The sequence below is a fragment of the Nothoprocta perdicaria genome, unplaced genomic scaffold, assembly GCF_003342845.1.
Source record: "Nothoprocta perdicaria isolate Ctin4 unplaced genomic scaffold, notPer1 scaffold_270, whole genome shotgun sequence".
Lineage (NCBI taxonomy): Eukaryota > Metazoa > Chordata > Aves > Tinamiformes > Tinamidae > Nothoprocta > Nothoprocta perdicaria.
The window spans coordinates 720,623-744,533 of record NW_020455500.1 but is presented as its reverse complement, the minus strand read 5'-3'; the positions used below and the strand labels follow the sequence as shown (position 1 = coordinate 744,533).

The 23,911-nt window shown below is 54.3% G+C and overlaps 1 protein-coding gene across 2 annotated transcripts; it reads left to right on the top strand.

Annotated features, from left to right (window-relative positions):
• The first annotated feature begins 3,015 nt into the window (after positions 1-3,015).
• ZMYM3 (zinc finger MYM-type containing 3) lies at positions 3,016-22,812 on the top strand. Of its 2 annotated transcripts, XM_026040907.1 has the most exons (24): positions 3,016-3,900; positions 4,598-4,641; positions 5,082-5,154; positions 5,933-6,224; positions 6,620-6,797; positions 7,184-7,396; positions 7,580-7,730; positions 8,293-8,408; positions 10,103-10,189; positions 10,545-10,695; positions 11,271-11,443; positions 11,868-12,033; positions 15,913-15,971; positions 16,503-16,671; positions 17,275-17,390; positions 17,566-17,740; positions 18,348-18,494; positions 19,311-19,414; positions 19,780-19,945; positions 20,060-20,211; positions 20,627-20,741; positions 21,734-21,988; positions 22,075-22,192; positions 22,559-22,812. In XM_026040907.1, the coding sequence occupies exons 1-24, from the start codon at positions 3,018-3,020 to the stop codon at positions 22,755-22,757; spliced, it is 4,302 nt and encodes a 1,433-aa protein (XP_025896692.1). In that variant the 5' UTR covers positions 3,016-3,017; the 3' UTR covers positions 22,758-22,812. The 2 variants fall into 2 exon arrangements, with proteins under 2 accessions (XP_025896692.1, XP_025896693.1); XM_026040908.1 differs by lacking the exons at positions 11,271-11,443; positions 11,868-12,033.
• Positions 22,813-23,911: the final 1,099 nt, after the last annotated feature.

Below are 23,911 nucleotides of genomic sequence, written 5' to 3'. Positions count from 1 at the left end.
ATTGAGCAGTCGCATCTTCTGAGAACGTGCAGGACTTGACCACGCTGTCAGCTCTCTGCTTGGCTGAGCAGTGTTCCTGCATACTTTCCGTGCTGCCAGATATGCAGCCAGAAAAGAGAAAGATTTCAGACTGCGCCGTGACCGGAGCCCACTGAGTGATCTGTGCATTAGATAGTCCTGGAATAAAAAGAAATGATGAAATGTGATGGATCATTTCAGCATTTGCCCAAACCAGTAAACTATTGCCCCTCTGTTAGGGGTAGTGAGAAGAGACCAGGAGGAAAAGTGCGTGTTCCGTTGGCAAGAGAACCCATTGCAAAGTTCAGCAGGAAGCCCGCATGCATCTGAAAGTCCTGGGTAAACGAGAGCAGTGTGGTTTTCCTCCCGCAGGGTTGCCTTCTTGTTTCTGGCAGCCTGAAAGCTGCTGCAAAGACTTCCCTGTTGAGGAGCAGAGTTGCAGAGACGCGCAGGAGCGTTCCTTGCTTTCCCACCCAAACTGCATGGCAGCGTCTCCTGTTTAAGCCCAACCTCAGCACTACTCCATCTGTTTTTTTTCATAATGATATAAAATATATCAAATGTTAGCATTCAGTTGTTCCAGTGGATCATTTTCATGGAGCTCTGATGCAGCAGGTTTAAAGTAAACAAGAGGAAGTGCTTTTTCAAATGAAACCTTACGTTGCAGAGCTTCTTGCCACTAGAATCTGTGGAGGCCCAAGATAGAAAGTCCTTCTCTCTTGGCTGCTGTGTGGTTGGATGAGGTGCTGAAGAAGAATAGTCTGGTGTCAGTGATGTTTCCTATATTCTCTCTCCAGGTGTCCATTCTTGGTGTCAATAGAAAATGGGCTATTTGAGTAGATGGACCTTTCATTTGAGTAAGTGCCGCAGTTCTTAGCCTGGCACAACCTGAGAAGATGTTTTGAACTGTTCACTAGGATGTGTGAGCTGTTCTGCCAGGGGAGGTTAGGCAAAGCTGATGAAGGCAAACGGGGATTTGAACATGTGGGTTCACAGGAACACGCTGGGCTTCCAACTAGAACCTGCAAGTGAGTGGTCTTACTGTGGACTCTTAGATCTTTCTTGTCTACTTACCTGCACCAACCACGTTTGGAACCCAGTGATATTTTGGAGCTGATTCAATCAGCTGAATACTTGTTCTCTTTAAGAATATTGCGTTGGTTGATGTTGTTGCTCTTAGGTTTATCACAGTCTTGCCTTGCATTGTGATGCTCTTGGCCAAGCTTGGCAGCAATGCTGAGATCCACGTTGCTGAGCCTGGGTGCTTTGGCCTGGTTGCAGAGCACGAGAGCAGAATGGCAAGTCCTCCCGAGGTGCTTTCAGGGGCTGTTGCTCACAAGTCCTGGAGCAGGGAATACCAACATGTTCCCGAGGTCTCTTCCTGCCAAATGAAGACTAGAGCAGCTGAAAGTGGCCAAGACTACAGGAATGCGATCAACCTCTGCAGACTTGTGCAGGAAGGCGAGCTTGAGGAGTATCTCGGGCCTCTGTTAAGTACATGTATAAATAAATGCTCCCTATTCATCCGAGTCGCTTGACCTTTCGGCTGCTTGTTGTTGTAAGCTCTGCCGTCTTTCCATACAGGCGTGGAACTTGGCTGAGGTGCTTCTTCCAGAAGGTATTGTTTAGTGTCCAGAGAAGCAGAAAAACACGTTTCTCGTCTGGAAGGGATCCCCAGCTGCTTTTCTGGCCTTTGCATTGTCTTTCACATGCCTTTTTTTCACTTTGTTCTCTTCCACTCCCCTTGGCCTTCCTAAAACACATACTATCTATCACCTTGATGGGAGAGTTACGCCCACAGTGTGCCCCGAGAGCCTGAATGGCTGAAGGGCTCTGCTTTGGGGCTCCAAGCAACCAAATTCAGCATTAATGTGACTCTTAATATGGCACTGAGTTGGTGCTACAGCTTTCAATTCTCGTGTCTTCCCTGTAGTGCCTAGCTGGACCTAATTTGGGGACCTGATGCTCCATCATGTCTTACTCTGCCTGCCCACTTAGGGACTCCGGCTCCCGCTTCTTTCCCCTCTTTAGATTTCCACCTTTTCTCTGCAGGGATGTAACTAACTCATAAATAGCCAGTACAGACACGAGTGCTTTTTTTGCCTTGCCTCATCGTCTTGCCCTTCCCGGCGTTTGATCTTGTTGACCTCGCTGGACGTGAGGAGTTGAGCTGTGATTTTGTCCCTCTGATGTCAGCAGTCAGAGTCACCTCTTTCTGTGCAGTGCAAAGCCACGTTAGTCTTTTCTTTCCCCAACTCTGCATTGCACACTTAAGGTTATTTTACTACCTTTGCTTCCTCTCAGGATTACTTTTAACATCATGGGCTTTCCCTCCTCTGTGCCACTGTCCAGAATTCCCCCCAGTTCTACCTCAAGTTTCTGCAGTTCTTCTGTGTCTCAGTGTTAGCCCACATGGGTTTGGGGTTATAGTTTGGGTTAACTATGACTGTAGTTATAGTGTGATATGGGTTATTTCTGTCCTCTGATAAAATCCCCACTTTTTGTGATCGTGGGTGCATTTGGGGTGGTGCCTGGTTCAAGGTGTGAGTTACAGAGCCAACAGGGAGTTCTTTCAGCCTCTCTATGCTTAGGAGAAAAGATGTTTTCAAAAATAGGAGTTAGCAACGTGAGAACTGTTCAGAAGAACAGGATAAGCCCAATTATTTGGTGAGATAAAGGAGAAGGCAGGGAAGAGGCAACTGCAAAGTGCAGAACAGCTCTGTGCAATGTTCGGAGTTGGTACCTGGGTCATTTCTGACGGCCAGTGTCCTTACAGCAGGTGTATGGCCATGATATGGAGAGGTGTGTATGGATATAGGGAGCTCCCACGGCTTCGCTGCCGTGTCCCACGCCTGCCGTTCAGCTTCAGCAGTTTGTAACTTCCAGGGTAGTGACTGATTCTGTTCCAAAGAGTGGGCAATGACACATACATGCACTGTGCAGACTGCTGTGTCACTAACTTGCAAGTCTCCTTCTCATTCCCAGTTGTCATCTTCTAAATGGATTCCAGTGAATTTTCGGGATCTATGGACCCACTGTCTTTGCCTGACAAACCACTTATTGGTGATCTCCCTGCTGACATGGAGTTTGGGGAAGATCTCCTGGGCTCCCAAACAGCTTCTACCCAGGAAGTTTCCACTCTTCAGTCTCCTGACTGGGATCAACCCAAGCAGATGACTGCAGATGGAGATTTGGACCTTCTAGTGAAAGCAGACAGCCTGTCTGAACTAAACAAGCCAAATGATCTCGAACTAGATAAACCTGGTGTCTTGGACATGCTGGAGAAACCTAGTGTCTTAGATGAGCTGGATAAAACTGCGGATTTGATGGAGATGGATAAGTCGGGGGATCTGGATGGGTTGTATAAGGCACATTCTTCCCAGGATGTGGAAGATGGGTCAGGGGACTCCTCTGCCCTCACTAGAGAAGCCCTTGTTCCAGAAACGTGGAAAGAAGGGGAAGATGCACCAGAAAGTGATTCTGGGGACGTAAAGGATGATGGTGCTGCTGCTATTCCTGCACCATCTGATGACAATGGCCCCGAATCACCCCCCCAGCCTGTTCCTGACCCGGAGGAACCGAGCAGCGCCCCAGCCCCAGACGAAACCACAACGCAGTCCTCAAGCCTGCCAGTGTCCCCACCCCAGCTCAGTCTCAAACAGACCAAGAAGACGAGGTTGAAGGCGCCAAGGAAGAGCTCACCTGTGCAGAGGGAAGGATCGGGCGCGGAGCCGGGGCTGGAGCACGGCCCGGAGCACGGAGCATCAGCCTTGGCCCTGGAGCACGCGGATGAAAACCAGGCCGAGGAAGAGGATGACAGCGGGAACAGCCCTCTTAAAGAGAGCAGCACACTGAAGGCACGAGAAGCTTCCCCACCAGCAGGTACGTAGTTTTCTCACAGAACCCAGGTTCCTCTTGCTTGCTAGGTCACCCTGCTGCAGCCCTATAATGTTTGGAATGTTTTGAGCTCTGTGTGTTCCCATTCTTCTCTGCCATGGAAATTGTCAGTACTGCTGATGGGCATGTAGGGAATTCTGCTCTGGAAGCTGGTCCTCTGGTGCACACATGCTATATTGCTCTGGCTTTCATATCTTTAACATTGTGTTTCAGTGTTTGTGTCAGCTAGACGCTTTCCTGCTCAAGCTGCTGCTGTGTATCAGCTTAGATCACCCTCCTTTTCACTGGAGTCATTATGGGAGCTGAGTATCACCGTCAGAAGACGTTTCTGATAGACAAGGACACGTGCTCAAGCTGCCTGTCCTTGGGAGAAGTTCAGGCTGTGCAATCAGATGAAGTTGGAGGCACCACTGCAGCTACTCAGCATCCCCCTTAGACCCTTGAGACCCCTAAGGTCTCGCCACAGGGAACCTTCTCCCAAGCTCTGTGTGTGGCTCTCTCACTACAGCTGATGAGTTTCGAAGCTTTTGTGTGTTTGAACAGCATCAGAGCTGTACTCCTGAGTTGGGACTGAGGCTTCCGAGGCAGACAGGCCCAAGAGCAGCTGTGCTTGAGCAACATCTTTTCTGTTGGAGAAAACCAAGGTACTGGAGTCGAGCTTTCTTCTCCACTTCTGTTGCAGGAGAAGGCCTGCCTGGGAAGGGAAGTGATCAGGCATCTGAGAAGGTGAGGACGATGCAGCTGAGTGCGTGCTCTGCAGCAGTACTGAGGTTGTCTGTGTGTCACCAAACGCGGTGAGGGACCCTGGCTCTCTCTGCCCCTTTGGGGAGACATTTTGCATATCTCCTGGAACAGTGGTCCTTGCACCTGTGGCTTCACTCCTGCCACCCCAGGCTGGAATTTCTTTCTCATAAGCCCGTTTCCCCCCTCTCTGGTCTGGTCCACGGAGTTTTAGCCCTTCTCAGCCTAGCTATTGGGAAGGCAAAGCCCAGAAACTGGAACTCAACCATGATTGTTTGGATAATGCCTCACGTTACAATATCTTCCTAAAACCTTCTCACCGAGCTTATCTTGCTGTAAATGGTCTTTGTAAGCAGGGAGAACCATATTTATCTATGGCTGTCCCAGCAAATGGTTGGCTTAAGTGTTTTCTGAATGTCTTCTAGGAGCAGAAAAGAAGCGAACGAGCCAGAAGATCAGAAACTGCCAGGCCTGAAACTGTGAACTCCTCTGACAGCAGTGAGTAACGAGCAAGAATGCAGGGCCTGGGGTGAGCAGGCAGTTTGTGATGCAAGTGGGATGAACATAGGAATTCTTGAGCTGTCAGGCAGAGTTTCCTGTTATGCCAGATAGGTCCCTTAACCCTTTTCATATCAGGGTTTTTGTCTTGCTTTCTCAGGTCACTTAGGATGAAGACAGGGTTGGTAGCATTTTTACAGCTATTTGTAGATACCAAGCACCAAGTAATATGATGAAAGTCTGGGGGTGTTGCCCATGAAATCCACCTTTCATTTCCTCGGCCAGGAACTTTGTTCCTTTGCCCCTATGCCAGCAGGTTGGCTGAAGGAGGGTTGTATTTTGGGGACTTTCCTGACACAGTACGTGAATTCTCTGTCCTGTGAGATGCTGAGTGTCGCCCTGCCATTCCCTAGTACTTCTCTGTTGCTCCTTAATGTCTGCCCACACCCTGTGCTGGAGAAGTGACTGGTGAACCAGCTCATTCCCCCTAAGGTCTGTTTGCTCTTGGAGGGTTTTCTGCTATAAATATTCACACTTCAGGCTTCTGCTCAATCTTTACTTCCTAGAGAAAAGTAGTATCTAAGTCCAGTTTGCTTAGAGCTCCTGGCTCATTTCCAATTCCAACAGAATATCTTTTAACAGTCCCTTTATCACTCCACCCAGGAAGGTGCAAAGAATGTAGTAGATACCCAGAAAGGTGACCCCAGAAAGCCCTGTTGTTTGTGACTGAAGTTTTGTCTTGATCCCTAATGGGGAATTTCCATGTGTTCCTTTGCAGTTCCTGTCTCTGATGAAGACTCGGATGCGATGGTGGATGACCCTAACGACGAGGATTTTGTTCCTTTCCGTACCCGCCGCTCGACCCGCATGTCCTTACGCACTCAGATGGCTCAGCGAGCCGCCCGCTCCACGGTTACCAAGATGACTTGTGCCAACTGCCGGACGCCCCTGCAGAAAGGGCAGACCGCCTACCAGCGGAAGGGGCTCCCGCAGCTCTTCTGCTCCAGCTCCTGCCTCACTACGTTCTCAAAAAAGCCGCCCGGCAAAAAGATCTGCGCCTTCTGTAAAAAGTGTGTGTTCCTTCCCCTTCCCTGAGTGTGACTGTCACTTGTGATCCCCTTCACCTGCCCCCAGAGCCATGCAATCCATGTGATCCCAATGCTTCCTCACGAGGAATGTGGCGTGTCTGCCACATCACTGCTGTCCTTCCCTATGTCTGTCTTGACGGACTGCACTCCCATCCTCCCTACTCTTGCTTCACTGTGCATTATTGCCCTTGTCCCTTGTCCCTGCCTCCCTTCAGAGCAACCTCCTGCGTGCTGCCCCTTTGGACACTGGCCTGCTGGGTCAGACCAAAGCTTCCGTGAGAGCTTTTGCCACCTCCTTTCATTGCAGCCTTGCATTCCATCCCTTTGTGGCAGGCCTGATGTGCACCTGAACTCATATACCCTTTCCTGATCCCCAGGGAGATCTGGAACACCAAGGACTCTGTGGTTGCCCAGATCGGCTCAGGCGGCTCTTTCCATGAGTTCTGCACTTCCGTCTGCCTCTCCCTCTACGAGGCCCAGCAGCAGAGACCGGCACCGCAGTCTGCAGATCCTTTGGACAGCGGCCGCTGCAGTGTCTGCCACAAACCTGGCGAGGTGAAAAAAGTCTCTCTCTTTCCTTTATCTAGGGAGAGGTGCTTGGCTCTGCCTGGAACCAATGCAGGGTGTTTTCCAGGTATTCCATCCCAAGGCCTCAGCCCCTGAAGTGGCTTGGGCTCTCTGCCAGGTTCTTTCTTGTCCGCTGTGATCCAACCTTCATTCCCCCCAAAAAAACTTCAACTTCTCTCTATCCTGCAGGCAACTGCCTCCTGCCACTCTGCTCTCTTGACTGCTTTGCCACTTTTGGGTCAGGGAGGCTAGAATGAGTACACAGCAGCTTCCAGAAGAGCTCTTCCCCAGATTTTTTTAACATAACAGCCTGTCGTCCTTAGGAAGCAGGCCCATGATGGTTTGAGGGAGTGACAGCGATGATGTCTCTGCAGATCCAGCATGAGGTCAGCAACGGGAGCGTGGTGCATCGCATCTGCAGCGATGCCTGCTTCACCAAGTTTCGGGCCACTAAGGGGCTGAAAACCAACTGCTGTGACAACTGTGGACTCTATATCTACAACAAGGGCTTGCCCCTGGAGTACCTCTTCCATGAAGGCCAGCAAAAACGGTTCTGCAACTCCACCTGTCTCAACAGTTACAAGAAGGTGTGTGAGGTTGAGTGCCTGGGTCAGGGAGGTCTCAATGGCACCACATGAGGTGTCCGTGTGCTCCCAGCAGGAGAGCTGCCCTGTGGTGGATGCAGCAATGGGGTGGCAAAGGCAGGCAGGGGAGAGGATCTCGACGGGTGTGATGGGCTCCCTGACAGCTCTGTGCTGCTCTGCTTGCAGAAAAACACGCGGGTCTATCCATGCATGTGGTGCAAGACGCTGTGCAAGAACTTCGACATGCTGCCCAACGTGGATCGCAGTGGCAAGATGGGCCTGTTCTGCTCCATTTGCTGCACTACCTCCCACAAAGTGAAGCAGTCAGGCTTGGTTGGTAAGAGCGCCCATGTATAGGGATTCAGTGAGCTTTCCACTCTTACCTCCTCCTTTTCTGCTCTTGCTTATGGTTTTGAGTGGAAGGAAGGCATGTTGCTCACAGGGAAAGGTGTGTGGGGAGGTGTCCAGTGGAAAGATGTTTGGAGAAGGAGGCACCTTTGCAGCATGTAGCTTTTCTAATGCTGAGGAATGGTGTCTGCTGAGAATGCAGGAAGCAGCTGTGGTGCTGTACTGGGCTGTCCTTGCCCTTTCTGCTGTGCAGAGCACAGGGATGTCCAGGAACGGGAATGGTCTCTGACTGCTGCAAGTATTGCAGGCTGTTTTGTGAAATTCCTGTAGAGCCAGAGTCACTTTTTTGAGCTTCTTTGCTCTCCACCACAAATGTTTAGTATTTCTGTCCTCACAGGACGTGGTGCTCTTAGTTTCCTGGTGTTCTTGTCCTTTCCTTTCAGGTTGTAGCTTGACAGACTGCGGATGAGCGAGTACCCCATGTGCCATTCTCAGAATCCAGTCCCACATCCTGTGCTGCTGCCCTCACCAATTCCTCTCTGTTTCTTCAGGTCCCCCTAGACCCTGCAGCTTCTGCAGAAAGAGTTTGTCTGAACCCTGCTATTACAACAAGACAGACCGGGTTGTCTACCAGTTCTGCAGTCCCAGTTGCTGGACCAAATTCCAGGTACTGAAATATCCTTCATGCTGGACTGGGCGCTAGAGCCTCCTGACTCCCTTCACGCTTGGCAGTGGCTGCAGCTTCCTCAGGGTCCTCAGGGAGGGTCCATAGGAAGGTCTCTGCTGCAGCACCTGAGTTCCAGCGCTCTCCTCTGCTGCGATAAGTCTGACTCTAGTCCTTGTCTATCAGCTTATACCCAGCAGGAGAGCTGTACAGAGCTGTGTTGCATAAGCAATTGCAGGATATGATGGCCTTACATGGGCACAAGCCTCACAAAGCACAGTGGGCACCTGCTAGCGTGGTGGGAAAGAGCAGAGCTGCCCTCTGTGCCAGGCATCACCAAGGACCAAAATCTCCCAGAATATGTCTAGAAATATAAATTCATCAGGCTTGGATACAACTGCAGTACTTTGAGGGGTTTTGTTTGTTTGGGGAGGCTGTTTTTTGTTTTTTTTTCTTTTAAAATCCTTGATAAAATTCTTTGCTGAAGAGTTGTTACAGCTGTAGATCTTCTTAAGACACTTGAATTACTGCCATGTAAAATCAGCATTGTAAAGTATGAGAAAAGCCACGCACAACCTGGATTAGGAACCGTCTTTGACAAATCTCAGGACACAGTTGTGAAAGAAAAGCCCTGGAGGGAGTATTTCAAGATGGCTTCTTGGGGATCAGCATTAAACCCCAAGAGTTCAACAGCTTCGTCAGTGATCTGGAAATAAAGTCAGCATAAGTGTGCTAGAAATTTTGCAGACGAAACAAAAACTAATGGAGTGTTAACTCATGTTGAGAGCAGGACAGTCGTAAAAAGCAGTTGGATTGCTTGACAAGATGGGCTCTTCATACCATGCATTTAAATACAGGTCAGTGCAAGATCCTCCATTAGCCTTACTCAAGTAATGTGGGGGTGTAAGGCACCTAAGGATTTTGAAAAGGTTCTGGGATTAAAGCGCATAAGCCAGGCAGCTTGAGCTCCCCATCTTAAAACTATAGCAGGAAAGATTAGTTAAATTATTGGAAATACTAGCAGGAGAACGAGGAATTAAAGTTTGGGGGCGAGGGGAAAAAAAGGACTACTGAGAATACTGCAGAGATAGGATATTCATCTGATGTCCACGTTATTTTAATGTTGAAGAAAAATTCAACGTGTGGAAGCATGTGGGGGGGAAAAAAACCACAAATTACTTTGAGGCTTGAAAAATGCCGCTCACTTGCAGAGCATCTTATCAGAGGTTATCAGAAAGAAAGCCAAGAAGATGACTCTATTAATAAATCTGTCACTGGGGACAAGACACCAAGTGCTAAATGGCACTCTAAACTAGCCGAGGAAGGTGAGATGAGAACAACTGCCTGAGTTCTGAAGTTATATTACCCTGAAATTAGAAACCAGGTGCATGTGCTTCAAGAGCTTTTAGAGAAAGTCCAAGGAAAGCTAGTCCTCATCTCTGGGTTTCAAATCCAGAGAGCTGATGGTCTGAAAGCTTGCTTACCTGAGAGCCTGAACCTAGTATCCCACAAGTAAAGCGGAATTGCCCAAGCCTTTGTTATCCCGGAGCTTGGCACCGATCTCATGGATCAACTTGGAGCCGCTGACTGGAGCAAGGGCAGAGTGAGGGCTGTGAGCAGTGGAGGAGGCAGGATGAGCCACGGCGGCTCCTCCAGCTCCGTTCTTTCCATCCATGCACTGTCTTTGTATTCTGCAGCGCACGAGCCCCGAAGGTGGGATCCACCTCAACTGTCATTACTGCCACAATCTTTTCAGCGGGAAGCCGGAGATCCTAGACTGGCAGGTGAGGCCTTTGCTCCCAGGGGCGTGTTGAGGCTGAGAACAACCCTGGGGAGGACTGCAGAGTTTCTCCTTTTCCCAGTTTAAGAGTTAGAGCTCTTTCTGTGCCAGTGGTTTGAACTTTTTAGCTGTAGAGCCATGGGCTGGAAACCACGCGCTGAACATGCTGTCCTGCTCAGCAGGAGGTCAGCAGGGCCAAGTTAGGGCAGGAAGAAACCACTTTATCTGCTTAACTGAATGCCAGGAGATTTGGGGACTTGGAGACTGTCTCCTCTGCCCCGCAGTCTTGCTCCTACGGTACCAGGAAGCACTGGGACCTCTTGCCAGCTTGGCTGATCTGGTGGCGGTCTCTTTGGCAGGACAAAGTGTATCAGTTCTGCTGCAAGGACTGCTGCGAGGACTTCAAGCGGCTGCGCGGGGTAGTGTCTCAGTGTGAGCACTGCAAGCAGGAGAAGCTGCTGCACGAGAAGATCCGTTTCTCTGGGGTGGAGAAGAACTTCTGCAGCGAAGGTACTTGGGGAAGGCATGGGAGAGGCAGAGCCCCCCCTGCCAGCCCATGCTGGGGGAGGAGAAGAGAGCATGGAGTGGAACAGAGGGGAGACTGGCCAGGCCCTGGGGCAAGAGCCTCACCGCAGTGAAGGGAGGATTGTCGTGGGGATGGCTTGCTGTCCAGCCAGGCCCTAGGGCAAGATCTTTACCGTTCATTGTGTCCTTGGGGAGGGCTTTCTCACAGCTTTTCTCTCTCTGGGGGCTGGGGAGACAGCAGGTGGCAGCTCCGCTCCTCCTGTCATCATGCACTTCTACGCTCTTGCGTCTGGGCTGGCCTGACCTGGCCTTGCCCTGCCTGCTGGGTTCCTGCACACAGGAGGTTGGAGTCAGACTCTTCCTAGAAGCATGGAGGTGAGAGATGGCAAGTCCCCATGAGGTCCCATCTTATCCCAGCCCCAGGGGCCAGTGCTGGATTGTTCCCTACAGTGTGTTGCGTGTGCTCTGTTGTCTCCGCAGACCTGGATTCTGGTCATGTTTGGGTCAGGGAGGCCCCCAGTTCATCCTGGGAAGGTTTCACTCCTATTGTTTCTCCGCAGGGTGTGTGCTTCTTTACAAACAGGATTTCACCAAGAACCTGGGCCTGTGCTGCATCACCTGCACCTACTGTTCTCAGACCTGCCAGCGGGCGGTCACCGAGCAGCTGGAGGGCAGCACCTGGGACTTCTGTAGTGAAGACTGCAAAAGCAAATACTTGCTCTGGTACTTCAAGGTCAGTATTGGCACTGGCAGCTTGTGCTAAGTGCTGTGGTGGGCTACGGCACCCAGATAAGTGGGCATTGCACTGACGAAGTTCGCGCTGCTGGAGTCTGGCTGGCACTGCTGCGGAGAACCTGGCACTGCTGGAGTCCTGCCTGGCAATGACGGGACACTGCTACGGGGAAGCTCGCGTAGCTGGAGTCCCCAGCTGATCCTGCCAGAGCACTGCACTGAGGAAGCTCACAGTGCTGCAGCCGCGGCTAGTGCTGCAGTGAGAAGTTCGCACCGCTGGAGGCCCCGGCTGGCACTGGCAGGGCACTGCTGTGGGGAAGCTCACAGCGCCTGGCCATGTGCTCCTTTCACCGGAGAGTCGTGTTGCACTCGGCGGGGGTGTGGTTAGTTACTCGTTGTTTCTCTCCTGCTGATGCGGGCTTTAGGCAGCTCGGTGCCATGCCTGCAAGCGTCAGGGGAAGCTGCTGGAAACCATCCACTGGCGAGGGCAAATCAAACACTTCTGCAACCAGCAGTGTCTGCTGCGATTTTACAATCAACAGAACCAGCCCAACCTGGACACGCAGAAGGGGCCCGAGAGCCTGCTGAACAGTGAGTAGGAGGGAGGGAGGGGACCTGCATAGCTCAGACCAAGAGGCACAGGGAAGACCGAACAGCGAGGGGTGGAAGCTTCCTGCCCGGGACTGGAGGAGACGCTAGGGAACAATCCTGCACTGGCCCCTGGGGGGGGAAAGGACGGAGTGGGACCTAATGGGGGCTTCTCCATCTCTAACGTCTATGGTTCTATGACACACAGGGCCCAGACGGGAGGAGCCGGTGCCAGCGTGCTGCCTGTAGCTCAGCCTCTTAGCGAGGATACTCAGGGATTTAATGAGCGACTCCATCCTCATGTTGCCAGCGGAGAGCTCGATTTGCAGGGTTAGGGGACAGCGTGGTTTGGCATGATAATCCACCTGCAGCCCCACACCACCTCCGAGCTGTGACCTTCTCAGATCTCATAAACTAAGCAGGATTGGGCCAGGTCAGTGCTTGGATGGGAGAGATTCAAGGAGAACTCAGGGTGCTGCAGGAAGTGGTGCTGGTGACGCTGTAGGTGGGCTCTCCTCAGTCAGAGCTGAACCTGTAATGGTCTTGAGGGAGCACTGAGCTGCTGGAGGCACTCTGTTTTGTGATGGTGGATTGAAGTCCTACCACTTACTCAAAGACCCCTGGCAGCTTTGGGGAGTTGCCAACCCCGTGTCCCGGATAACCTGATTCAGCATCTGTGGAGTTCCAGCTGGAGAGGAGATTTTCACTGCCTGGTGCCCCATTTCCCATCATTAACTTGAACCAGTTGTTTATGGAAGATGGCAAAGTGCTTTGGGATCCCTCAGAATGGAAGGTGCTCATAGTCACGGTGACAAGACGTCGCTTGGCCCTCGGACATGCGCTTAGTCTCATTCTGCTTGGTCTTTCACAGGCCAGTATCTTCTAGACGGTCTCATTTGGTTAGAAGATGCCCACAGCTTGTGGTGGGATTTTCTTTGGTGGCTCAAGGTGTGACAGATACTGATGTTGCAGGCTCAGGCTCTGCTGTCCTCCCTGGAGTTCCATGAAGTCTAAAACTCTGACAAGGATGAACCAGAGGGAAACCAAGACAAGGACCTTTCATGAGAGACCCATTTCCAGTCTCCAGACCTTCTGGCTCTTCTCTCCTGACAGCATTGGGCTAACTGCAAGATGGGGAAAGCACAGGATGTCAGATCTGCTTGAAGAGAATTTCACATCCTCACTGCTGGAAGCAGAAGGAACCCTGGCCTCCCATCCCAGCGCTGTGCCGTGTAAAACTGTGAGGTGACAGCCTGGCGTGCTCGAGTTGTGGTCGCTGGAGCGACCTGGGTAAAGAACTGTTGCTTTCTGCTGGCACTGGGTGCCCAGAGGGAGAGTGCTTGACGGGGCACAGTGTCTTGCTGCCCCAGTAGAGGAAGGTGTTATGCTTGTCTGTTATTGTAGCTAGCCCAGTGATTCCATGGCCCTAGCCATGCTCTTGGATTTGTCACAGATTTCACAGAATATTTAAGGTTGGAAGGGACCTCTACAGATCATCTAGTCCAACCTTCCTGCTCAAGCAGGCACACCTAGAGCATGTGGCACAGGGTGGCATCCAGGCGGGTTTTGAAGACCTCACCTTTGCTTTCAAGGCATATCAAATCCAGGGAGCCTGTAATGCTGCTTTTGGGACACAAGTGCAGCAAACAAGGCACCACCCCTTGAAGGAAGCATCTGTTTCACACTCTTTGGCCGTTGCCTCTTGGAGCCATGAACCACAGGAGCCTGATAAGTACCTTCTCCACCTCCACGGACCACCAAAATCCCCCGAGCACCCCTTCCACCTCATTTCTGGAGATAGCTGAGAGCTCTTTAGCCCATGGGGCATTGCCCATCACTGTGCCAAGGAGGCCTTTTCCTGAGCCCTGTGAGCCAGAGCACGTGGAGAGCAGCCGCGGAGATGCCCTGCTGCCGTGGTGAGTGCTTGGTTGAGCACAAACTTCAGGCTGCTCCTGCAGCCGTGGAGCCCTGGAAAAGCAGCAGTGTGAGCGTTGCTAGCAGCACAGGTCCCGCTGCGTGTCCTGGCACACATGTCCTCTGCCTGTTGCAGGGTGGTTATGGGCATCCCTGTCCCAGGAGCTGTGACATCCTGGTCAGCTTTTGGTGCATGGGAGCAGGGGGCTGCTGTGCCCCTGCACAGAGAGGTTTTAGAAGAGCGATCCCCATGTACCATGCAGGGGATTTGGAGTGGCAGCTCATGGGCATATGCTGGGGAATGGCACGTGGCCCAGCCAGCCGGGTCTCCTGGGACCTGGCAGCAGGTTTGCCAGCTCATAGTGGGCTGCTTGGCTCTCAGCCCCATCCTGGGCAGAGCTGCTGCCTACCTGCTGCTGCTTCTGCTGCCAGTGGCTGCTGAGACTGTTCATTCCCATAACTGAGAGGCTGCTGCCAGTCTGGTGGTCCTGAGACTGCTTGGTGACTTCTGTCACCAGCAGATCCCTTTAATGGGAGCAGTATCTGTGTAACAAGGTGATTGAGGAGCTGCTACTGCAGAACTGTGCCCAAAGACTTCCAGGAGGAACTGGCTCTGCCCAGAGCCGTGCAGCTGGAGAGGAGAGAGGGTCAGAAGTCCATATTGGTGCAGGTGATGCCTCAACAGCCCCTGGCTGGTTTTGGCATGAGAGCCAAGAACAAACTGCAGCTTGGATGGAGGCCTGGATATGTAGCGCATGGAGGCCTGTTAAGGAAGATCTTGCCCGTGGTCCACGTGACTTTTGGGACACTGAATTTCTATTTTGATTCCGCTGCAGCAGCGTCTCTGCTCACACCCCACAGCCTGTCTTTCCCCATTGATGGTTTTTTGTCTAGGCCAGGTGCCTGTCTGCTCTGAGCTGGTCCTGGGAACATCTTGGATCTGCTGAGAGAGCTGCTGATGCTGTAGCTGAGCACCCGGCTGCAGAGCTGGGAGCTTTCTTGGTCTGGCTTTTGTCTGTCTTGTCCTTCCCCTAAAGCAGCCATCAAGTGAATCCTACTGCGCCGGTGCTCAAGGACTGTCCTGCATTTCCTCAGGAGGGAGGAAATCTGCACAGTGCAGGTGCCTTTATGTTGCTCCTTCGGGAGTCTGTGTCTTACCAGTGAAGAGCCTCTCACTGGGAGGTGTGGAGGGACCTGCCGCTTCCTTTGGGTGCCGCTGCTCTCCTTGCAGGCGTCTCCTTCATGCTGTGGAAGGCACTTCTTCCAGCCACGTGGGTGATCGGGGCTCACAGCACCCTTAGATAAAGGTGCTCTTTTAATGCAGCAGCCTGTCTGAGCTGGGTGCAGGATCTCTGCAGACTGAGCGAGCCACAATCACCATCTGAGCCCGGACGATGCCATTTTCATGGGGACTGGGGTCTCTGCTATGCACATCTTCTATCTGCTTGTGACCTGCTCTTTCCTTAGGGGAAATGGCCTGTGGTGCCAGTGCAAAGCTGTGTCTCTGCTTTCTGGGATATCTCCTAGCACTGCTGCTTCCTCTGTCGCCTTCTTCCCAGGGATCTCGAAGCACTTTGCCAGGATATTTGTGGCAGGGAGATGGAGGCACAGGGGGGGCCATGGCTCGGTACAGCAAGCCACTAGGCAGAGCTGGGAATAGAGCCCTGGTTTCCCCTCTCTAAGAGGGGCTGGGATTTCTCCTCACCTGCTGTCATAGGGATGGGGTGGACAGAAGGGGAGCACAAAATGGTGTGGGAATGACTTGATTTTGGAGTTCTAGTGTCTTCTGAGCTGCTAGGAATAGAGATTTTTGGAATGAGTTAACTGTTCCTGGAGTGATCCAGGAACAGTTTCTGGAGAGCCTGTCCCTGCCCTCTGGCCTGTGGCTGCTGCCACCTCCAGTCCCAGCAGTGGGACCTGTTAGCCCAGGAGTTCTCTAACGAAGAGTCATTGTTTTTTCTCTTGCAGGTCAGACTTCTGAGCCAAAACCACCTGCCTCTTCCCCACAGAAGGCAGAGACTAACATGGTAAGGCCTGTTTGAGATAGGGGTTCTCACAATAGCACAAAGGAGTGTCCCTAAAAGGGGATGTTTGCTGTTCCTCCAGGAGGTTTTTTCTCCTACAGCCTAGGTATTTTAAGACGGTGGTGGCCTGGGCATTGGGAGCTGAGAGGGACTGCCAAGAGGGCGAGTAACCGTTTCCCAGGATTTGGACATGAGCACCAGAGCAGTCCCCCTCTGCGGCACGGGCTCATCCTTGCCCAGTGCTCACCTGTGTCTGGCCATGGGGTCACTGTCCCTCTGCGTTCCCCTGTGTCCCATCAGGAGGGAGCGACCGGTGCCAGACTCCCTGCTGGTGGTCGAAGGGCTGCTGGCTGCCAGGATCAGCTTGGTAGTCCTTTGGCCAGATCCAGCTGTGGGAGCACCGAGCAGGTCTCGGAGCAGAGCCTGGACGTTGGGGACTGCCTAAGGTCTGGGGTGGCTCTAGCTGCACCCACAGAAAGAAGGAAATGGCGCTGCCTCTCCTGACACCAACCTCTTGCTTTTGGATGTCCCCAGCTGCCAGCAAAGACCTCCTCAGCCCAGGTATCTCCAGCGGCACCGCCTCCCCCTCCTCCTCCCGTTCCCGCCACCCCTCGGAAGAACAAAGCTGCTATGTGCAAACCGCTGATGCAGAACCGGGGTGTTTCCTGCAAGATAGAGATGAAGTCCAAAGGATGCCAGACAGGTAGGGAGATTAGATGCATTTCTGCCAGTTGGCTGGTGTGGCTCTCTTGAAGAGGCAGGCAGCGCATCCGTGCTGCAGCCCGGGTGTGAGTCCACTTGGCAGCACCCCTGGGTGCTTGATGCCATGCCAAGGAGCATCCCGGCAGAGCGGTGTCCACGCTGCAGGGCTCGACGTAGGGAGCTCTTTCCCCATCAGCAGCAAAAGGAGGACTGCAGAGAGCACTGCAGCTTTATCCTGCATCCAGGCAACCTTTCTGCTCCTCTTGCATGCAGGACAGCTCCTCTCTCTCTGGAGATGGTCAGCTTGCCTGAAGGGCTGTGTGCCAAGCAAGTCCTGCTCTGTAGCTGCTCTTGGGCATGTGTGTAGCCTGTAGCATATGCAAGGACCTCTTGAAGGGGCAGAGCTTGCACCTCTGGCTAAAGACAAGCCTTTCTTGTTGCTGGGGTGTTTGGCTTGCTGCTGCAGCTCTACCTGTAAGCTCTGGTAGCTGGTGGCTGGGCAGGCCATGGCACTGGACAACCGTATGGGCATGGCAGTGTGCAGCTGGACTGGGTGAAGGAGCTGTTGGGAGCAAGCTCACTGACATACTTTTGCTCTTGTCAGAGGCTGACTGGAAGCCCCAAGTGATTGTGTTGCCAATCCCCGTCCCGATCTTCGTGCCTGTGCCTATGCATATGTACTGCCAGAAAGTACCTGTGCCTTTCTCCATGCCTGTCCCGGTAAGCAACACACTCCACCTGCTCCTCTTCTCTGTTACTGCCTTCACCCAGCCATGCCGTGGCCTCTCTTGCCTTCTTTGTCCATCTTCTGCCTCTGCTTTTACAGCAGTCAGCTGTGCCAAAGCCCTTTATGGGCTTTGTGTCTGATCTCTGCCTGCTGTGCTGCTGTCAACAGGTGCCTGTGCCAATGTTCTTGCCCACCACACTGGAGAGCACAGATAAGATAGTGGAGACCATTGAGGAGCTGAAGGTGAAGATCCCCTCCAACCCGCTGGAGGCTGACATCCTGGCCATGGCTGAGATGATTGCGGAGGCTGAGGAACTGGACAAGGCCTCCTCAGACCTGTGCGGTAGGTTCTGCTGTGCTTTGGTGGCATCTCAGACCTATGCAGTAGGTTCTGCTGTGCTTTGGTGGCGTCCAACAGCAGGAGTCATGTGCAGTTCTCCCACCCCTGGAGCCAGACTGCCTGCCCTTATTGCTTCTCCTCTAAAAGCCTCTGAAAAGCAGCAGTGAAGAGTGAGTGCCAGCCTGCTCTTGAGGAGGCACCAGGGAGCCAGTGCTGCAGCAGGGAGTGGTGGCTGCCACTGTCCCTTTCAGAAGTGCCCGTGCACCTCTGGCAACGTGCAGCACCATTGTTAGTTTATTGACCTGGCTATTCAGGCTCTTACTTCAAATGAGCTGCTCAGCAAGAAGATTGGGAATCTTGATCTCACTTATCTTTTTAGAGGGAGCTGCCTTCCCCAAACTTCCCCTGTTGCTGGGGAGAGGACAGAGATTCAATACCTTTCTGTCCCGGCAAAGCTGGACAGTGTAGCCATCATATGACTGCTGTGTGGGGTTGCTCTGAGCACAGGACTTGTCCCAAGGAAACCAACTTCATTGTCTAGCTATCACAGGGAAAACAGCCAGAAAGGTTTATTTGAAAGTGGGTTTCTTGATCTGCTTTTGTGTTGCAGATCTGGTGAGTAACCAGAGTGCAGAGGGGCTCCTGGAGGACTGTGATCTGTTTGGGCCGGCACGGGATGATGTGTTGGCCATGGCTGTCAAGATGGCCAACGTCCTCGATGAGCCTGGCCAGGACCTGGAGGCTGACTTCCCAAAGAGTAAGAGCTTGGGCAACTAGGCATGTGGGGCTTCTTGTGCTGCAGTGGGGTCCTCCTGCAGCTCTGGCCCACCTTTGCCAGCAGCATAAAGAGCTGCATGCTGTGAACTCCCTCTGCTCGTCCTCTGACCGACCAGGTTGGAGGCCAGAAACTGAATCTAGCAGGTGATCACTCACAACAGCAGATAAGAGATCACTGCTTTGGAACAAGTCTCCTTGTCTAGATTAGCTGGCCTGCTGTGGATACATTTCTGCAGAGAAAAGGGAATGGGAAGCTGAGTTTGACACCAGGAAGGGCAGGGCTTCGGACACCAGTAAGGCTTCAGACAGACCTAGGTGGAACAGGATATCTGGGAGACAGCGGGGTTGCTGTGCCTGCCCTTCAGAGGGCAGCAAGTGACAAGGAAGGGCAGAAACAAGCAGAAACACAGCAGTGTTGAGGCAGGATGCAAAGGACAGAAAATTGGGATGCCAGAGCCAGATTGTCCTGGTGCTGGCAAACTCAGAAGGGGCAGTTTGCTCCCTGGTTAGAGGAAGCTCAGCAGCTCTGGCAAGGAATACTGTTTGTGGTGGTGTTGGTGGTGTTGAGCTGTAGCTAAAGTTCATGCCAGGCACAGATGGTGGAGGGCTGTGCCTTCACACACAGACGGGTGTGAAATGCTTAGTTGCCTGTTCTCTGCTTCTTTTGTCATAAGAAACAAGTGAGGGGTCCAGGATAGAGCTGTAACTTGTCTGTAACTTGTAACTTGTCTCTTACCTCTGCTGAGGACAGAATGAGATGTCTCAGCTGATCCCTTTTGCTTTTGTTTCTTGTCAGACCCGCTAGACATCAACCCCAGCGTGGATTTTCTCTTCGACTGTGGACTGGTGGGGCCAGAAGATGTGTCCGCAGAGCAAGACCTGCCTCGTGCTGTGCGAAAGGTGAGCTCGTAGTGGGTGCTCAGAACCCTGGGGGGTTGGGACTGGGAGCATTTCCCAGGTACCAGCTCCACGGTGAACATGCTGGAGGCTTCAGTGGGCTGGGGAGGTTGTGCCCTCTCCCTCCTGCACATGCCTGGCTGATGGGCTGCTCCTTCAAAGAAAATTATGTTTGCCTGCTGCTTTGGAGGGGCCCTGAATGCCACAGGCCATGTGAGAGCTGGGCTCTCCTACTGCAGCCTCCTAATGGGCCTCGTTGACTCAGCTGTCACCAGGTGGGAGGTGGCTGTCAGCAGCTCCAAGGGGTGGCCAGGACTCTTGCATCTGTCCCAGGTACGTGCCCAGCCTCACAGTGCCCCTCTCTGCAGGGGCAGAAGCGCCTGGTGCTCTCCGAGAGCTGCTCGCGGGACTCCATGAGCAGCCAGCCCAGCTGCACGGCGCTCAACTACTCGTACGGTGTGAATGCCTGGAAGTCCTGGGTGCAGGCCAAGTACGCGGCGGGGGAGACCAGCAAGGAGGAGCTGCGCTTTGGTCGTGAGTGTCCCGCCTGCCCACGGCACAGTGGCCAGAGCCTCCCGGCTGCCGGCGTGTTGAGGTGTCACCAGCCTTGCAGGCTCTTGCCTGAGGCTGCCTTGCTTGCCTCCGCAGCCAAGCCCATGAGGATCAAGGAGGACATCCTGGCCTGCACCGCCGCTGAGCTCAACTACGGCCTGGCCCAGTTTGTCAAGGAAATAACACGGCCTAATGGGGAGCGCTATGAACCAGACAGCATCTATTACCTCTGCCTTGGCATTCAGCAGGTGAGGGAGGGCTTGCTGCCCTCAGCTCCTCAACAAACCTGGGGCTCGGATATGGTGGCGGGAGCCAATAGTCTTTATTCTGCCTTCTGGAAACCCAGAGAGGTTTGTTAACTCCCCATCTTCAATGCCTCACCCCAAGATAGGAACGTAGCTGGTTCAGTCTCTGTCCCCAGCCCTAGCAGATAAGGTGGCAGCTCTTCCCTGACCTTGCATTGTTGATGCCCGTCCTTGAGGAGGGCTGGGAGATCTCCCCAGAGTCAGTCCCTTCTTCCAGGGCTGCTCTGCCAGGCTCCGAGTCCGCCCCTGCGGCGCTGGCTGTGCAGGGATGGCTCATCTGCTCTCTGGGCCCTCTGGGGAGGGTTTGCGCCCCAGGTGCTGCCGTGTCTCTCTTGACTGTGTGTTCTGTCCTTTCTAGTACCTGCTCGAGAACAATCGTATGGTGAATATATTTACAGACCTTTACTACCTGACCTTCGTGCAGGAGCTGAACAAGTCCCTGAGTGGCTGGCAACCCACAATCTTACCAAACAGTATGTGTCTCCAGATTACCTTCAGCTGCCAAACACACGCACAGTTTCTGCCCCTGGCCTTGGTTCCTGGTCTGGTTGTGCTCCCCAGCCGTGCTCTTCCTTGACACGGAGCTCACTGTCCTGCTGTGTGTTGGGGACATAATGAGCTCACAACCCACAGCAGCAGCAGCAGAGCCGTCTGGTTTACACCCCAGCAGCTGCTCTTGCCCTGCGTTAAGGTGGCTGGGATCAGAGCGTGGCTGCTCTGTGTCCTGGCACAGCGGTGTCTCAGCCGTTGGCAAAGAGGAGGCCAAGCCAGGAGGCCTCGTGACCTGTGCCCGCTTCTCATTCCCAGCCCCTGGACGAGCCTGCGCGCTGTGGGCAGGGCTGCTGTGCTGCTGCCTGTCTTCCTTACGTGCAAATCACCTTAGAGCTCTGCAGAGGCTGTTGGGGATACTGGGCTCCCTCTCCCAAGGTGTCTTGCCCATGGTTAGTCCACCTTCCCTGCCACCTGGCTGTTCCAGGAAGATGCTTTTGGCTTCAAGCCTGTGTACCTACACAGGGGCTGGCTGTGTCTGTCCTTCCCTCTGCTCTTCCTTTATCTCCCCCTGAATGTGGTGGAGCACTGACCTGGAGTTCATTCCGGGGACATTCATATGGATAATTTGTTAGCATTGATCTGGGTTGCTGCCCATGCTTTGGCCATGTTCTGGGATGGTTCGTAGCTGGGCAGAACCACTATCATCTGTGATGCCTCTGGAGAAGCAGCCTCCCAGAGCTGTTGGCTCCGCAGTACTGCCCTGTGCACATGAACTCAGTGTTGTGCAACTCGCTTGTGCTGCTCAGCTGAGCTTGTTTGCCTGGGAGAAAGGAGAGCTGCAAGCCCCCGTTCCCTGGATGTGTGGAGCGGGATCCCAGGCAGGCAAATCATTCCTCTAGTTCCCCCTGCGAGAGCTTGGAGCCTGCACAAGGTCACTGTGGGTGCGACCGGATTGTTGCCCTGTGTATTGCAGACGCCGTTTTCTCACGTGTTGAGGAGGAGCACCTCTGGGAATGCAAGCAGCTGGGCGTTTACTCACCCTTTGTGCTCCTCAACACCCTCATGTTCTTCAACACCAAGTTCTTCGGGCTGCAGACAGCGGAGGAGCACATGCAGCTGTCCTTCACCAACGTGGTGCGCCAGTCCCGCAAGTGCAGCACAGCGCGTGGCGTGGCGAAGGTCGTGAGCATCCGCTACTACGCTCCGGCCAAGCAGAGGAAAGGCCGAGGTAGGGGCCGCGTGAGCCCCTGCGTGCCCGTCCCCTGCGCCCCTTGTGCTGTCCCTGCCCTCATCCTCTCCTGTCCCCCTCTGCAGAGGGTGGTTCCGCAAAGCGGAAGCGCGAGGAGGAGACGCCGGTCCTGGAGCAGCGGGAGAACCGGATGAACCCTCTCCGATGCCCAGTCAAGTTCTATGAATTTTATCTCTCCAAATGGTGAGGCTCTCTTGGGACATGGCACATCACTCCTTTGGGGGGTGCCATTCAGTGGGACCTTGTGGAGTGGCTGCTGCTTTCCATACGTGCCGAATTAGGCCTTGAGGGTCAGGCTTGCCTGGGGTCTGTACTGCTCAATCCCTGTGGCTGAGGAAACAGTTCCCTGGTCCTTCCACTCCTCGCCTCCCAAGCAGGAGGCAGCCAGTCTGCAACTGCTGCTCGGCTGCCCGAGGAATTAGGTCCCAAGTGAGTGTCCCTGCTGGAGCCAGACCCCTGGAGCAAGCGGGAGCCCCCCAAAGGTGGGAGGGGTGCGAGGCTGGGCTGCTCTCCCCCTCACCTTCCTCTCGCCTCCGTCTCTCCCCCCAGCCCCGAGAGCCTGCGGAACCGCAACGACATCTTCTACCTGCAGCCTGAGCGGTCGTGCATCGCCGAGTCGCCGCTCTGGTACTCGGTGATCCCCATGGACAGGAGCATGCTGGAGAGCATGCTGAACCGCATCCTGGCCGTGAGGGAGATCTACGAGGAGCACAGCCGCCTCGGCGGCCTCGACGACGACATGGACTGAGCGCGGGGCCGCGCTCCGGCCCGGGAAGTGTCCTCCCCGTCCTGGGCGGCAGGGCAGGGGCTGCGCGGCGCGGGGCCGTGTGGAGCCGCGGCGGCGCCGTCCCCTCGTCCTGGCCGCGCTCGGTCACCCCCTGCTCGCTCCAGGCCTCTGCTCCGCGCTCAGCCCTGCCGAGCCCCACTCGGTGGCCGGGCTGCGGGGCACACGGGCCCTGCCCCGTCCCCCCGCTCCGCAGGGTCCCGGCCCCGGTGTCGCAGCTGCACCGTTGGGCAGCAGCAGCCCCAAGTGGTCCTGCACTTGGGAACAGGGTCTGCGCTGCCGCATGGGCCCACAGCAGGGGCGAAGGTGAGGATGGGCACTGGGGAGGGGCAGCGCTGCCCTCGGGCGCCCATGGGTGCATGGCCTGCGCTGGAGCCGTGCTGCAGCGTCCCTCGTGTTGTCCGTGTTTGCCCAGGCTGCAGAGCCCACTGCCGGACATGGGGCCCGGGCCGCCCTGTGCCCACGGCTGCCCCCCACAGCTCCTGGGGTGGGGAAGGAGCCTCATGTCCCCCCTCAGCCCTTTGCAAGCTGCTCGCAGCGCTGCAAGGAGCTGGGGGGAGAGGCAGAAGAGCAGCTCTGTGCAGCCTTCCTCCTCCTGGCCGTGCCCACGGGGCCAGCTTGGCTCCGACTTCGCTGTCCCCCTCCCGCTCCTCGTGTCCTGTTGGGTTTTCCTGAGCTGTACATGGGTCTCGGCACTGTCTGTTGAGCCTGTAAATATTGTTGGGGCCCCTGTCCTCTGTGTCCATGTGGAGAGTGAGCCGCTCACCAGTCTTGTTGTAGTGGTAACAGGGCGGTAGGACTAACCCTGTGTCTCTGGAAACCATTCGTTTCAAATAAAGATGTAAAAACCTCTTGGCAGCCCCCGCCTTGTGCCCCGTGCACAGCCTGTCCCCCAGCACCCTGACCCTGGCGCCGGTCCCCAGGCACCCCCTGCAGTGTCCCCTGTCCCCGCACACCCCAGCCCTCTGCACACACCTGCGTGTCTGTCCCCGGGTGTGTCTGTGCCCGTGCACCCTGTCCCCATGCACCTCATCCCTCTGCACCCTGACCCAGGTGTCCATCCCTGTGCACCCTGTCCCCGTGCACCTCATCCCTCTGCACCCTGACCCAGGTGTCCA